This window comes from Antechinus flavipes, chromosome 1 (assembly GCF_016432865.1).
Source record: "Antechinus flavipes isolate AdamAnt ecotype Samford, QLD, Australia chromosome 1, AdamAnt_v2, whole genome shotgun sequence".
NCBI classification, from domain to species: Eukaryota; Metazoa; Chordata; class Mammalia; order Dasyuromorphia; family Dasyuridae; genus Antechinus; species Antechinus flavipes.
This window is the reverse complement of record NC_067398.1, coordinates 261,034,849-261,050,228: the sequence shown is the minus strand read 5'-3', so window position 1 is coordinate 261,050,228 and position 15,380 is coordinate 261,034,849. Positions and strand designations below refer to the sequence as shown.

Genomic DNA, 15,380 nt, shown 5'->3' with positions numbered 1-15,380 from the left:
CTTTTGTGGTTCCCTTCCCCATCCTCTGCAAATACCATTCCCCCCTCCTTCAAAATGCCTTATATCTGTTTTATATATCAGTTGAAAGCCCCAAGACCTGATCACAGAAAAGGGGTCAAAATATTTTATAAGTGTAAAATATGGCCATATCATATGATCTTTTTCTATTACATGAACACAAGTTCCTTGAATAGGTCAGAATGGAGTAATGTCTTTGAATGGTGAGTGAATATTTTCCGAGGAGACCCTTAAAAAAATGACGTTTTAGTCATTCAGTTAAAGGTAGGTAGAGTAGAGGCAGGGTCAGAAGTCAGAAAAGATTCCAATTCCTTAATTTTTGGCTGAAGGAGAGAATTTTCTTTCCTCCTACCACTTTTTGTTAACATTGGCATTTAGCATTGGCACTACTTACTCAGACCTCATCTGGCATTTGGAAATTCAGTTCCAGAGAAATCAAATTATACTTGAGAGAGGATAGACAAAAAGTGGCAGCCATTTGAAGCTAGAAGCAACTTCAAAGAGCAGAACTTAGAATAGTATAGGAGAGAACCCTCTTTGGACTCAAAAGAGAGTTTTATCCTTGGTAGTCTTTGAGATTGATGCTGCAAAGAAGGGTAGATTTTAGGAACCCAACTGAACATGACCCCCATTACCCAACCAGCATATGCTATACCCAAGAGTAACAATTTGTAAGGATTCCACTAGGAAATAGGACATTGATAATCTGAAGTTTCAGAGTCATAAGTTTTCTGGCTGCATGTCTTCCCTACAAATGTACCTCACTGCCATTGTACTCTATGCACACTTATCATGGACACCAAATTTGTGGGAGAAGTTTGTGTCCCAGGTTTATCCTTCTGATAGAAGGATTTTGTACCATTATGACTTTTTTCTAAAGTAAATACTGTTATTCTGAGTTAATTCTAATAGGCTAACTTACTGAAAATCACACCAGTAGAATCTATAGTGTTAGAAATAAAGACCCACAGAATACTTATCCTATATCTTGAGGTAGCAATGGGACCCAGTTCATAATTTGGAGAGCAAACTGGGGAAGGAGAACACAGAAGATAGTACTTTTAAATATGTAAACATTTTTCTTCCCTGAGAGAATATAACCTATTTGAGAGAAGAACTGTTTATTTTTGCAATTTTATTCCCAGCACTTAGCTCAATACTTAATACATAGGTGCTTAATAAATGCCTATTTTATTTAAAATAAAACTAAAAGACTTCTATTAAAAAGGGATGGAAAGACTTGAGAAACACTGTTAATATTGTACTGTATTACAGGGTGGAATATATTTTTGTTATTATTCAGTTGCTTCAGTTATATCCATCTCTTTGTGATTCCATTTGATGGTTTCTTGGCAAACACTGAAGGGGTTTATCATTTCCTTCTTCAGCTCATTTTACAGATGAGGAAACTGAGGCTAATAGGGTTAAGTGACTTTCTCAGGGTCTTATAACTAATAAGTGTCTGCACCCAGATTTGAACTCAGGAAGATGAGTCTTCATAAATCTTGGTCTAACACTCTCATCTGTTGCCTCACATAGCTGTCCAGGATATCTTTTAGATTTCTTTTGATCTGTATTTTTTCTTGGAATGATGACTTATCTGAATAATGTTCCACCACAGTTCTCTTTAATAACAAAATACCTAACTAATTATTTACTCAGTAGACATTCAGTGTTGGTTGATGCTAAAAAGACACCCTTTAAAATTCAATTTAATAACCAAAGAAAGGAACAGAACTTTGTAGTATTATTTTTTTTAAAGATAAATTTCTATCTAGGAAAATATTTTTCAGACATTAAATGTGCCACTTTAAAAATTAGTGTTTCAGTGCATAAGCACTTCACTAGATAATTTTCTTGTGATATATATTGTGACTCAACCTTTCCAAATAAATTTTGTTTCTAGCTCTCTTTAAAATATTTTTAAAACTTTTTTTAAAAAAAATAAATAATACTTTATTTTTCTAATTGCATGTAAAAATAATTTTCAACTTTCATTTTTGCAAAGATTGAGTTAAACATATTTCTGTGTGAATCATATTGTGAAATAACTATCAGAACAAAAAGGAAAAACTATGAGAAAGAAAAGGTAAACCAAAAATAAAGGTGAAAATAGTATGCTTCAATTCTTATTCAGTTTCCATAGTTCTCTCTCTGGATGCAGATGGCGTTTTTTTATCCCAAATCTATTGGAATTGCCTTGGATCACTGGATTGCTAAAAGAATCTCAATCTCAATCTTTCAAATTTATCATATTTGATCATTATATAATCTTGTTGTTACAATTTTATTACAATGTTCTCTTGGTTCTGCTTTTTCACTTAGCATCAGTTCATGTAAGTCACTCCAGACTTTTCTGAAATCAGCTTGCTCATCATTTCTTATAGAATAATAATGTTCCATTACATTCATATACCATAACTTATTCATCTATTCCCCACTTGATGGGCATATCCTCAATTTCCAATTCCTCTTTGCATTCATTTTTAACAAGATATCTTAGTGTAGTGCGGATTTCTACTTATATGATGATTGTAGGAGATGTTAATTCTTTTGACTAAATTTAAAAAAAAAAAAAAAGATTTAAGTAGCAGAGGTTTTTACTTAGTGAAATCTCTTTTCTGTTACTAACAGGAAGCCAAGCATGGCTTGTACATTTCTTTAAAATAAATAAAGAGCGGATATTTTCATCAGATTCTACTAAAATTAATAGAATGTTGGATGATGAAAATAGCTTAACTTGTTATGTTTTTCACTCTTTTGTAAAATCAGTTTTGGAGGTAAATTTTGAAAAGTTATTCCTTAAAAATACCTTTTTTTTTTCCTCCAAGTGGTACTTTTACAAGGTTTGCTATTTTATTTCAACCATTGTTTCATAGATGATTAGTAAGTAAATTACATAGACCAAGGTTACTTTTGTTTATTTTAGTTAGGAATTTTGAGAACTTTGTTTAGTATTTGGATTAGAGGGTCAGGTGTGCCACCCTTGACTAAGCTGCTGAAGAAACTTTCTCCATTTATCTTATGTAAAATTGTATAAAATATGTACTTTGTCCTTTAAGTTGTATACTTATTCTGTTGAAGAATAACATATCCTGAATTGGTGAAATTATGTATCATTGGAAGTGTTGAAATTGAAACAAGTTTACTGAAAATTTTCAAGGTATTTGAGACCATCTGTCAGTGACTTTATTTTTCTTCCTTCAGGTCTCACAATTTATCCCTATATTTTCATCCATCCTTGCCAAATTTGCTATAACCTCAAGGGGATAAAGGAGCCAATTTTTTTTTCTACAAAGCCCTCCTCCCCCCCCCCCCTTCAATTATGTCTTTCTCCTTTGGAAGCTTACCTTTATTATTCTGTCATCTGAGATAAGAAATAAAAGTGTGTTGCAAACCTTAATGAGCTTGATGAATGCTGACCATATAAATCTATGTTTATGTAATAAAAAATAACTTCATTTTCATCTTTTTTGATGAAGTTCCCTGAGAAATGGTCCTGGAACAAATTATTAATTTGCTATTATTTGTTTATATTTAATTATATGCAGGTTATTTAATAGGTGTCTAAAATAAGGGGATTGGGGAATTTTTTGTAAATAGAATAAATTTGTAAAAGAATAAAGGATGTAGATTCATCCTCTGTGGATGCACTGAAAGCATTTTTGGTACTACTTCAATAATAGACTAGTCAACAGGAATGACATATACTTTTTTTTTTTTTTCTGTTTCCATATTCTCTTCTTTTGGAAACTTCTTTCTCCATGTAGCATAAAGATTGAGAATATGCTAAGTCTATTTAGATGGTTATTAAGTTTTTATGGATCAATTTTATGAATAATTTGTTCTGTGATAATAGGATTTCAATAGAGTTTATTATTTAGGTCTTTGAGTTATTTTGAGAGCTTTATTTGTACTATGGGAATTTTCCATGGAGAGTAAATAATTCTAACCTCTAAATCTAGATATCAGGTCATATTTTGCTAGGGATTTGTTAGTGCTTAATGTTCGTAGTGCAACACATTATTGCAGACTATCTCTACCATTTTGTTTTATTGTCCACATAGGTCACTAAATCCAGGCTCCTTAAAAATACTGTCATTTCTGTTGGCAGTGTCCTGGTCCTGAATTTTTATGTTAACATGAAAACACCCATGTTTCCACAAACAAAACTGCATGACTATCATTTGTTTGATGTTACTCTATTAAAATACTATGAAATATATGAAAATGTCCCACATGGAGAGTCTTTTGATTCCTTTCTTGGATCATAGCTATTTTATAAATATCATCCAGAGGCAAACCATTTCATTTTCATTTGAACTTCCATTCCAGTGATAATTCCCTTTTAGCTGCTTCAACTGTCACTTGGTGAAGTGTTCTGTTTTTGTTTTTGTTTTCAAAAATCTTTGTTTAAATTCTTAGCCTATTACATTTGCTAAGAATGTCTGTCAGAAGGGACCAAGATGGCAGAGTGAAGTCAGGAAGCTGCTCAAGCTCTCCTAGTTTTCCTTGAAAATCACATGAAACCAAACCTCTGAATAGAATCTGATGGAATGCAACCTCTCTCTAGCTCAAAATAGATAGGAAGGACTTCAAGAAAAGTTAGTCTCACAAGAAAGGTGTGTTCAGCCCAGCTTAGACAGTAAGAGGTTCTTAATCACATAAGATCAGCAACTAAGACTCTTGGTCCTGGCTCAGTACTGAAGCAGATCAGTGGAGCAGCCTTCAGTCCCAGCTTGGAAGGCAAATTCTGGGAACCAGGCTATTTCCTGGAAAGAACAGGTAAAGCTACCTCCTGCTGTAAATAAGACACCAAACACAAGGGGCCTCTGTGCTCAAAGCCAAAGCTCAAGAGTTGCATGGGAAGTTTGGAACAGCATCCCTTTTATCCCAGAAGCAGAGCTTGACCATAAAAATCACACAAAAAAAAAAAAAAGAAGGAAAGAAAATGAGCAAGAAATAGAAAAGAACCTTAATCATAGAGATGACAGAGAAGACCAAAACACCAACTCAGACGAAGACAAAATGTCCACAAAGCAAACCTCAAAAAGTGATGTGAATTGATCTCAAGCCAAAGAAACTTCTTGGAAATGGTTTTTGATTTTAAAAGATTTTAAAAGACAAATAAAAGAGAGAGAAAAAAAATGAGAAAAGAAATGAGAAGTATGCAAGAGAGTCAACACCTTAAACACCTTGAAAAAGAAAGGACAAAAATTGAAGAAAATAATTCCTTAAAAAATACAATTGGTCAGATGCAAAAAAAAGAAAAAAAGAAAATCTATGGAAAAGAAAAATACCTTGAAAAGTAGAATTAATCAAATGGAAAAAGAATTACAAAAGCTAACTGAAGAGAATCACACATTAAAAACTAGAGTGGAGCACATGGAACCTAGTGACTCAATGAGACATCAAAAATTAGTCAAACACACTTAAACAAATGAAAAAAATGGAAAAAAATGTAAAATAAAATACCTCATTGGAAAAACAACTGTCCTGGAAAATAGATCCAGGAGAGACAATTTAAAAATTATTGGTCTATCTGAAGGTCATGACCAAAAAAAAAAAAAAATCCAAGCTGCTCTAATGTACTAGAACCAGAAGGGGGAATAGTCATTAAAAGAATTCATCAAACACCTCTGGAAAGAGAGTCCAGAAAGAAAATCCCAAGGAATATTGTTGTAGAACTCCAAAACTATAATCTCAAGGAAAGAATACTGTAGGCTGCCAGACAAAAAGGAGCAACAGTCAGGATCTGGCAGCTTCTAAAATAAAAGATTGGAGAGCCTGGAATATCATATTCTAGAAGGCAAAGGATCTGGAGTTACAATCAAGAATTAACTACCCAGTGAGACTGAGCATCAATTTTTAGGACAGGCAATGGATCTTCAATGAAGTAAGAGACTTTCAATCATTTCTATTAAGCCAGAAATTTTGATTTTCAAATACAGGACTCATGAGAACCATAGAAAGATAAACAAGGGGAAAATATATATATATATATATATATATATATATTATTTAAAGGTTAAACTATTTACATTCCTAGGTGGGAAAACGATATCTGTAATTCTTAAGAACTGTATTGGTTATTGGGGTAGTTAGAGGATGTGGACTCTGATGTGATGATATGAAAGAAAAAGACATTAAGGAGTGGAAAAAGGATTGTATTGGGAGAAAGGGGAAAGAGAAAAGATTAAGGGTCAAATTAGATCACATGAAGAGACATGAAAGGCCTATTACAACAGAAGGAAAGAAGGGAGGGGAATGAATATTATCTGAAGCTTAATCTTATCAGTTTTGGCTCAAAGAGGAAATAAATCAATCACTCAATTAGGTATAGAAATTTATTTTACCCTATGAAGAAGTAGGAGAAAAAAGGGGAAGGGCAGGATAGAAAGAAAGATAGAAACACTATGAGAAAGGAATAAGAGAAGGGAGGGCAGGTACAGTGCTGGGTGGGTTTGAAACAAAATACTACTAAGTAGGGACAAAATGGAAAGAGAAATAAAGGATATACAGAGGAGAAAATAGGGGAGGGAAATACAGAACTCATAATCATAATTATGAATATGAATGGGCTGAACTATTCTACAAAACAAAAGCAAATAGTGAATTAAAAAACAAAATCCTGCAATTTGTTGTTTACAAGAATGTCAATCTTTCTCCCTTTTTTGGTGAGGAAATATTATTTTTTCTGTAGCTGCCTAGCATTATGGAACCATTTTATTAGTATCACAAAAATTTTAGGATAATTTCCAAATCTGTTATGATCCATTTATAATTATTATCTTCAGATTCTTCCATTGTGTGACTTTTCTGTAGATTCTGATATCCTCTCAAGTGCTATATTATCTTTTTTTTCCATTTAAAAGAATGTCTCTGCTTCCTCACAATCCATTCTCTAAATTCCTTGCAGTATGTTATCTATCCTCAATCCCTTTTTGAAGCTCTTTTCTCAAAGTCTGTCAACAAGTTCTTTTAAAAATATATATATTTTGTTTTTACATTGCTGAGATTTTCTATGTATATCTCTTTTCTCTCTCCCAGAGAACTATTCATTATCACAAAGAATCTTTTTTAAAGGGAAAAAAGGGAATAAAAATTCAGAAAGATCAATCAACACATCTAATAATTTATTTGAAGTTACAAGAAATATTCTACACTGCTAGACCCTGACATTTGAAAGGCAAGCACGGGGGCTGGAGAAAGAGGAAATATCTTTTCATACCTCTCCTTTCTAGCTAAGCTTATTCTTTATAATTACATGCATTTCATTTCATTTGTTTTATAGTAGTTCTTTCATTTGCATTGTTCTCATTCCTAGATTTTTCTTAGTTCTGATTATTTCACTTTGCATCAGTTTATATTAATCTTTCCCAATTTCTCTATATTCATCATGCTCATTGTTTCTTAATAGCATATTAATATTACATTATATTTATGTGCCACAGGTTGTTTCTGCACTCCCTAGTTGATGACCATCTAACTTTTTTCAAGTTCTTTACTACCACAAAAAGTGCTACTGTAAATCTTTTGATGTCATATGACTGCTTTCTTTGTGTCTGTGATCTTGTGGTATTTGCTTAGTTGTGGAACCTTTGGGTCAGAGAGTAGGGAAGTTTAATCAGTTTCTTTGAATAATTCCAAATTGCTTCCCAAAATGATTGTAACCAATAACCACTTATTTGCTGAATCAATCACTCAGTTGTCACTTTTCTTGTCCTTTTTGTAACAATATTGTTTTTACAATATTCTTAGCTATTGCTAAGGTTTATATATTGCTTCCCATGTGCTAGACTCTGTGCAGTGCACTTTACAGTTATTGTCTCATTGATCCTTACAACAACCCTGGTATGTAGGTGATAGTATTATCTCTATTTACAAATGAGGAAACTGAGGCAAATGTGACTTGCCTTTGGTTATATAACTAGAAAGTATCTGAGGGCAGGATTCATTCAGGTCTTCTTGACTCCAAACCCTCTAGCTGCTTAGGTTGCTGAATATCCTTTTGTTGCTATTGTTAAATAAATGTTCTTTTATTAAATACAAAAAATAAAAAAGCTGGTCAACCTTTACAATATAGAGAATAATATTAGCATACTTAATCATTGGAAGATTTTTTTTTGGAAGTTTTCTGTTGAAATTGCCAATTATAAATCTACAGAAATGTACTAATTCCAAATTTTTTAGTTTTTAATGCAATCAAATAAGGAGACATTATGAATGAAAAAAAAAAGAGTGAAGGTATTTTAGTATCACTGGTCTCTAAAGGTGGAAGTGTACCAAACAACCAAGGAATAGTAGTAGGTTTCAGTTTTGACTGTCAGGGCTTCTGTTTTATTAATTTGAAAGGAAAAAAAGTTTATATCAATGCTAGAGACTCATCATAGTGATCCTGGGTCTTGTTACATTTAAGGAAATTTTAGTGTATCATCTTATATTAATTCTTTCTTTTATGAGTAAAAAGTTTAATGTGCCATACTATGTAATACCAACATAAATCACATTGAACTAGTTATGGAGCATAGATAAAAGCAAAATAAGAAGTGATCTTTAGAAGTATTAAATCTTAGAAAACTCAACTGTTAGTGATTTGTTATTATCCCTTAGCAAATTTCTCCCAGAATTATATATGAAGAATGTGCTCATAGGTATACACATTCTTTCACAGGGAGGATGAACTACTCCATTTCTAATTTAGTATGGAGCTATTCTTTATTTTATAAAGTTTTTTAAAGACTTTTTTTTTTTTTTTTTAGTATCATAATCTTACCATTCACATAATTTTTCTTTGGGAGAAAGACAGTGTTAGGACTACTTTAAAAATCGTTAGCCAAATGTAAATACATATAAATATTTGTGTATTATATATCTTAAATATATATATAATTTATATATCATATTGTTATATATTATATTAATTATATATAATATATTATTATTATATATGTTATATATTATAAATTATATATCTTAAATATCCATCCAGTTTTTAGGCCATCTGTTGACTTTAATTTGACCAAAAATCAGATTCTTAGCCAATGATCAAAATATGGACAGACTGCTGGAAGAATATATTGATCTTGACGTTCTTGGTATTTAAAAAAAATAGAATAAAGTTGTAGCTCATTGAAAATATGGCATACATACTCTTTGGTAGCACCAGTTTATATTTGTAAAAAGAACAACCATGTGTAATTGCAGATTATGCACCAAAAGGTTGCTGAAGATGAAGAGTAAGAAAAGTTTTATTAAAAACACTAAGATCTTTTCTATTAAATCAACACATCTTTGATACGTAAGGACTTTTTTTGCAAAGGGGAAAAGAAAGGTTAGGATTCTAAGAAATATTTTGGAAAACATGGCTCGGGGAGAAAATTACTGCAGAAGCCTCATACTCATACTCTCATAATGAGAAAGCAACTGGTAGACAGTAGACATAGTACATACCAAATAACATCACCAAAAAATGCAAAATAGGTTATATTTTAAACAGAAAAGATTTGTTATTGTTGTCGAAGTCAAACCAAAATCATTTATTTATATATCATCAGATTACCAACTTGCTCAAACAAAAATTAGAATAAGAATCAGAATATAAACCTATTGTCACAATAAGTAAACCAAAAGAAATCTGAAAGTACCTTAATCAGCAAACACTTTGCATATGACTAGAGATATAGAACATTCAAAGGTAGCACTAGTTTGAAATTTTCAATGGTCTATAGAATACTATGAAGAGAGGGAAGATAGCAGATTATAAGCAGGATCACCCCATAAGGAAGTAGTAAAACCAGTTCCAAAACTAGTTCAAACTAAGCAAAACTGTCCTAAGGATATTCAAAAATGAAAATGGGAGAAATGAGTTACAAAACTGTTAACTTTTTACCTTCAAGGACACTTAAACACAAATGCATGAACCATCAATTCCAGATGTGCTTGTAGGGAAAATACAAATAACATGGACAGGGAAGGACCTGGCTTAGATTTATTTTGAAGACAGGAAGGCATGCCAGAAGCACCACAGTTGTTTGAATATTGGAGAATTGATAGACAAAGTAACTGAAAATGAGATAAATAATAAAGACATAGACAGGATCTTGCATCTTACTGCCTCCTCTGCTTACACCCCTGCAAAGGCAACTGAGGAAAAAAACATCAACAACTATCATTCTGTAACCCAATTCTCCCCTTCTGTACAAAAGTTTTCTGAGAGTCATCTGTATGTGAATTAAGGACGTCTCCAAGGAATATATTAATAATATCAGGCTTTTACAGAAAATACTAAACAATCGACCATATTTTAGCTATTTTGCAATTGACTAAAAGACATTTTAAAAATATATATATTTGATTCTATATAACAAAACTGCTTTACAATCTCTTCTAACAAGTGTCTCCCATCCATACATCAAATCATTTAAGATTACTTGAAAGAAAGAATAGAAATAACTATTTAGGTGTGATATATAAAAAAAGGAAATCTGTACTCATCAAAAATGTGTCTGATGGGAGAAATCCCATCAAGATTAAAGAGGGATTCCCTGTAGTTTCCTATTTGTGAATGACATTGCTCATCAATGCTCAGAATGTTATAGAGCTTCTTGGAAGAAATCTCTAACCACTCAAGAATTTGATTTACCATCCACTCAGAAAAGACCAAATGAATGAAAATTGTCTATTGCCCTGGTTGTACTATTCATTTGAATGGACAACTTTACAGATCTAATCCAATGGCATCTAGTAAAGATACACAGCACAAATGGATGAGTTGGTTTAAAGTTGAATGGGAGGAGAGTGGGCTGGATTGAGAAGTTGCAAATAATAGTTTAAATTTATGTAATACTTTGTTTCGAAAACACTTTACATATATTATTTCACTTGACCATCACATCACCTTGCGTATGAGATAGGTATTACCTACAGATGAGAAAACAAATTAGAAGAGATTAAGTGACAGGACCCAACTCCTCCAACTAGTAATAAGGCAGATTTTGAAGATTCAAAAGGCTCACCTAAGAAAATTTCTTTAATGACTAGGCTTCCCATAGAATCCAAGGCCATCTTTTAAATAGCATCATTCTGTCAGTCTTGCTAAATGACAATGAAACATATACAATATAATGGTTTCTGATGAATTGAAAATGAATATCACAGAGAACAGAGGAGAGTCACATCATGTCTCTGAGTTTTCTTTACATATCAGTAAGGAACATCACAAAAGAACCATAATAAAAAATGTCTTCAAAAAACTGTATGATTAGAAAAGATGTGCCTAATGGTCATGTTGCAGGGGTATAGGAAAGCATTTGGGTAGTCAGAGTGTACCAATACCTCCTGAAACTGAGAAAAAAACAGGGAAGAACTTACAGGAAGACAAGTCCTATGTCAGGCAGAGATGGATAGGTTGTAGTCTTTAGAGGTCACTTTCTAATTGATGATATTTTAGAACTGGTTAAGTATTTGAGTATTTGCAGGAGGCACTAGAAGATGTTGGAGCTACAAAAATAAAAAGAAAGCAATACTTTTTCTCAAGCAGTTTACATTACTTACATTTATTTATACATATATATGTTTACATATATACATTTGTACATTATACACATATACTTGTATTACATACATAAGTAGTAAATACAATATATATGCAAAATTTTGATATAGAATGTGTTTTAGTAATTGGGGGAATGGAATAGTATAGATGGCACCTGATTTGTGCTTTGAAGGAAGCAAGAGATTCTGTAATTGAGAACTAAGAAAGAGAGTTCATGCTAATCCTAAGATCTCCTTATGCAAAATCAGAGATGGAAGGTGGAATGTTGTGTATGGAGAATAAATTAACAGGCTAGTTTGCAAGGAGTACATGAAGGGGAGTATTATGAAGTAAAATTGGCAAGATAGTCTGGAGTCAGGATATGGTAGACTTTAAATTCTGGATTTAGGATTTTGGATTTTATCCTAAAATCGGTAGAGATCCATGCAGATTTTTAAATTGTTCAAAAATTGGGATAGAGTGTCACCCAGATCTGTATTTAGGAATATCAGTTGACAGAGAAAACGGGGAATGAATTGGGAAAAGAAAAGAATCTGAAAGATAGCATTAACCTAAATCAGAAAAGGAAAATACCATTGTAGGATTAAAACCAAAATAACAGAATGAGTTATTGAGAGTAACTCTGAAATCTCCTTCTTAGTCTTTAAATATAATTTTTCATTTATCTTACACTGCTAAATACTTAACAGTACTGCCAAGAAGAATGTACTTTGATATTCTCGAAGTTCATCAGTTAACTGATTTATGCAACACAGATTTAAGTACTGCTATTAGCCAAAATAGTTTTGTGAGAATTCTTTGTATGCTTGTAACTACAGTGCTATTCACAGGTAGGTTTTGTTCATATAAGAATTACAGTATTAGCATTGGGAAGCATTGTAGAGATCATCTCCTCCAACCTCTTTATTTTATATTATTTTGAATTGCCATTCACACTTTTAAAAACTTTTCTGTCATTCCTAAATTAGTAAACTCCATCCCCCAGTCTTCCTAGCAGAGAAATATAGTTAAGTAAAATGACACATTGATTTTGTTTAAAATGAATGTCTCATTATTTCAAAGCCCGATTCTTTTTGTATAGCAAAATAACTGTTTAGACATGTATACTTATATTGTATTTAATTTATACTTTAATATATTTAACATGTATTGGTCAACCTGCCATCCGGGGGGAGGAGGTGGAGGGAAAGAGGGGAAAAAATTGGAACAAAAGGTTGCAATTGTCAATGCTGTAAAATTACCCATGCATATAACTTGTAAATAAAAAGCTATAATTTTAAAAAATGAATATCTCATTCATTTGCCAAGAATCAAGAGACGTATTCTATTCTCTACCTTCTGAATCAGAACCAGAACTCTGAAGTCATTTAGTGTTGTTTTCTTTCATATTATTGTGGTCATTATATAAGTTGTTCTGGTTCTACTTACTTTTTACTCTGTTAGTCTTCCAAAGTTTCTCTTGATTTCTTCTTGTCCTTTCTTGTGTTTCATCTATAGCATAATTTGTTCAGCTATTCTCCAGTTGGACAATCACTTTCCAGCTATAAATATGTATATAAAATCCCTTCATTTTAAAGTAGAGAAAACCACACATAGAAGGGAGGAATGTTATTGATGGGACTTAGTCCTTCTTGTTTCTAGTAGATATTTTCAGGTCTTTCTTGAATGAACTAAAATCTACAATAGAATTTGCCTATTGGATGAAGCATAACTTATAATACATAGTTTTTTTTTTAATTTACTGTGAATTCACAATAGATACATTAATTACTATTAGCAAAAGAATATTTAGGAAGAATAGTGTCCACTAGTGTACCTCAATCCCCAAAATATTCAAATCAGATTTGACAAATCAGCATTGGATTACTCATTAATTACTCAAAGACATGTCAGTGAAAAATCTAAAATTGGCCATAGCTTCATTCTAAGCATTTATCTAATATTTGATCCAATTTATGCCTGGGGGGTTGGAACATGGATATTGATTCAGTGATTAAAATTTAATTTTGAATGCATTTTTTTTAAGAGTACTTGCCTCTTTCTTTTTAGGGGAAGGAGCTGCTGCAGAAGTGTCCTTACTTTTTGTGGTTCTGTCTATATGCAGTTTACTGACATTGGTAGTGCTGATTGTGAACTGTGTATCCTGCTGTAAAGATCAAGAAATAGACTTTAAGGTGAGCATTTAAAAATAGAAATATTTTAATTGGTCCTCTGGAAATAACTTATGATTAAACACATGTAGCATTTTTGACAATATTCAATATAAAATCTAAATTTTACTGTGTAAGTAGGAATCCATGTTCATTTAATTAATTTCTTGTGGGGGAGGACATATTCCTTTTAAAAACCAAAGGGGAAAAAGCCCATAAGACTTTTTTTGACTGGCAAATTTTGGGTTACTTAGTTAAGATTACTATGGAACAGATGTCTGCAAACTTTTTCTGAAAATAAGCTGTGTTTCATTTCAGATTAGATGATTATTTGGGGATATTTTTAGAGGACATTTCATTCTTCAGAAATTGGTTGAGCTAGATAAACTTCTGTCTTATTTCAAATGATTTCCAGAAGACTTGATCTTCCTAGGGTAGGAGTTTCTAGGAGAATATTTAAATATTATTGGGAAGGAATATTACTAAGAATGGAACATAGTGGTAGAAATTGACATAAGCTTGATCTTATGGTAGGTCATAGGAGTATTAAAAATCATATAATCCAAAAGTTCATTTTACAGATAAGTCAAAAAAGTAAAGACATTGGTTGGAAACCTTTGTTCTAAAGCTTTGCTTTTTAAAAAGGAAATATTTTCAATGGTCATTCCCTGGATTTTATTGGTTATCTTATGTTTATTTATCATGTGGAAAACATTCAGTATTATTTGTGGTAATGTTCATATATTAACACTAATGGTAGCTAACCATTTATTAGTACTGCCCCAGGGCTAAGGACCACTATTTTGAATACTGTAAAATCTTTATAAGTAAGTATTTTCTTGGCTTTGATGTATAAAAGCAGCCTTGTAATCAAAACCATCTGTCTATTGAATGGATGCTTCTCATTTATATGAACGTCTCTGCAGCTGCTACTTCTCTCCTGTTTAGTGGCACGAGAAAATTACCAAGTGTCTGTTTATCCCCAAGTGTATATACAAAGTAGGGAAAGAGCAAGACTCTAGGAAAAGAACCGTGCTTCCCTTCTGGGAGCACAATGACTACCTTGGTGGTGAGGTGCTGCACATGCCAATTCAATGTCATCATTGGGACTGTTTGTTTTGGTAACCTCTTTTTGTTGTTGCAAGAGGAAAGATTAATATTACTGGGAGAAAAGATGTTGAGAAATGCTAATAGAGGAAAACAATTGTAATAAAAGGGGAAAAGAATCACTAAGGGTAGTAATTTTTTATTTGTCTTTTAAAGATTTTTATTTTGTTCAAATGGTACTGTCAAACTAAAATCATTTTTATTAATTTAGTGATCAAGCTACTGAGGGTTATCACACTAAGAAGCTATTTGCAGAGAGAACAATCTGTGATTATTCAATATCAATATTTTAAAGGAAATTTTTTATTAATATATTGTTTTTATATATATTCTATATGTATTCTACTCACCTTCTAATCTCAGAGAGCCATCACTCATAACCAGGAAGCAAAAAAAGGGGAAAAACAATTTAGCAAAACTTAACAACTTATCAAAAAATTCTGACATCTCTTCTTTAGGACCAAAGTTGGCCCTTATAATTTCAAAAATATTTTCAACTGTTTTGTTGTGTTTATTTTCATTTACACTATTATTATTATATGTTTATT

The 15,380-nt window shown here is 32.0% G+C and overlaps 1 protein-coding gene across 1 annotated transcript in view; it reads left to right on the top strand.

Annotated features, from left to right (window-relative positions):
• The window catches only part of LMTK2 (lemur tyrosine kinase 2), a 104,540-nt gene that overhangs the window by 30,684 nt on the left and 58,476 nt on the right, over window positions 1-15,380 (top strand). Inside the window, exon 2 of the mRNA XM_052000719.1 lies at window positions 13,625-13,749. Coding sequence (XP_051856679.1) covers window positions 13,625-13,749 — 125 coding nt within the window. The remainder of the gene's footprint in view (window positions 1-13,624; window positions 13,750-15,380) is intronic.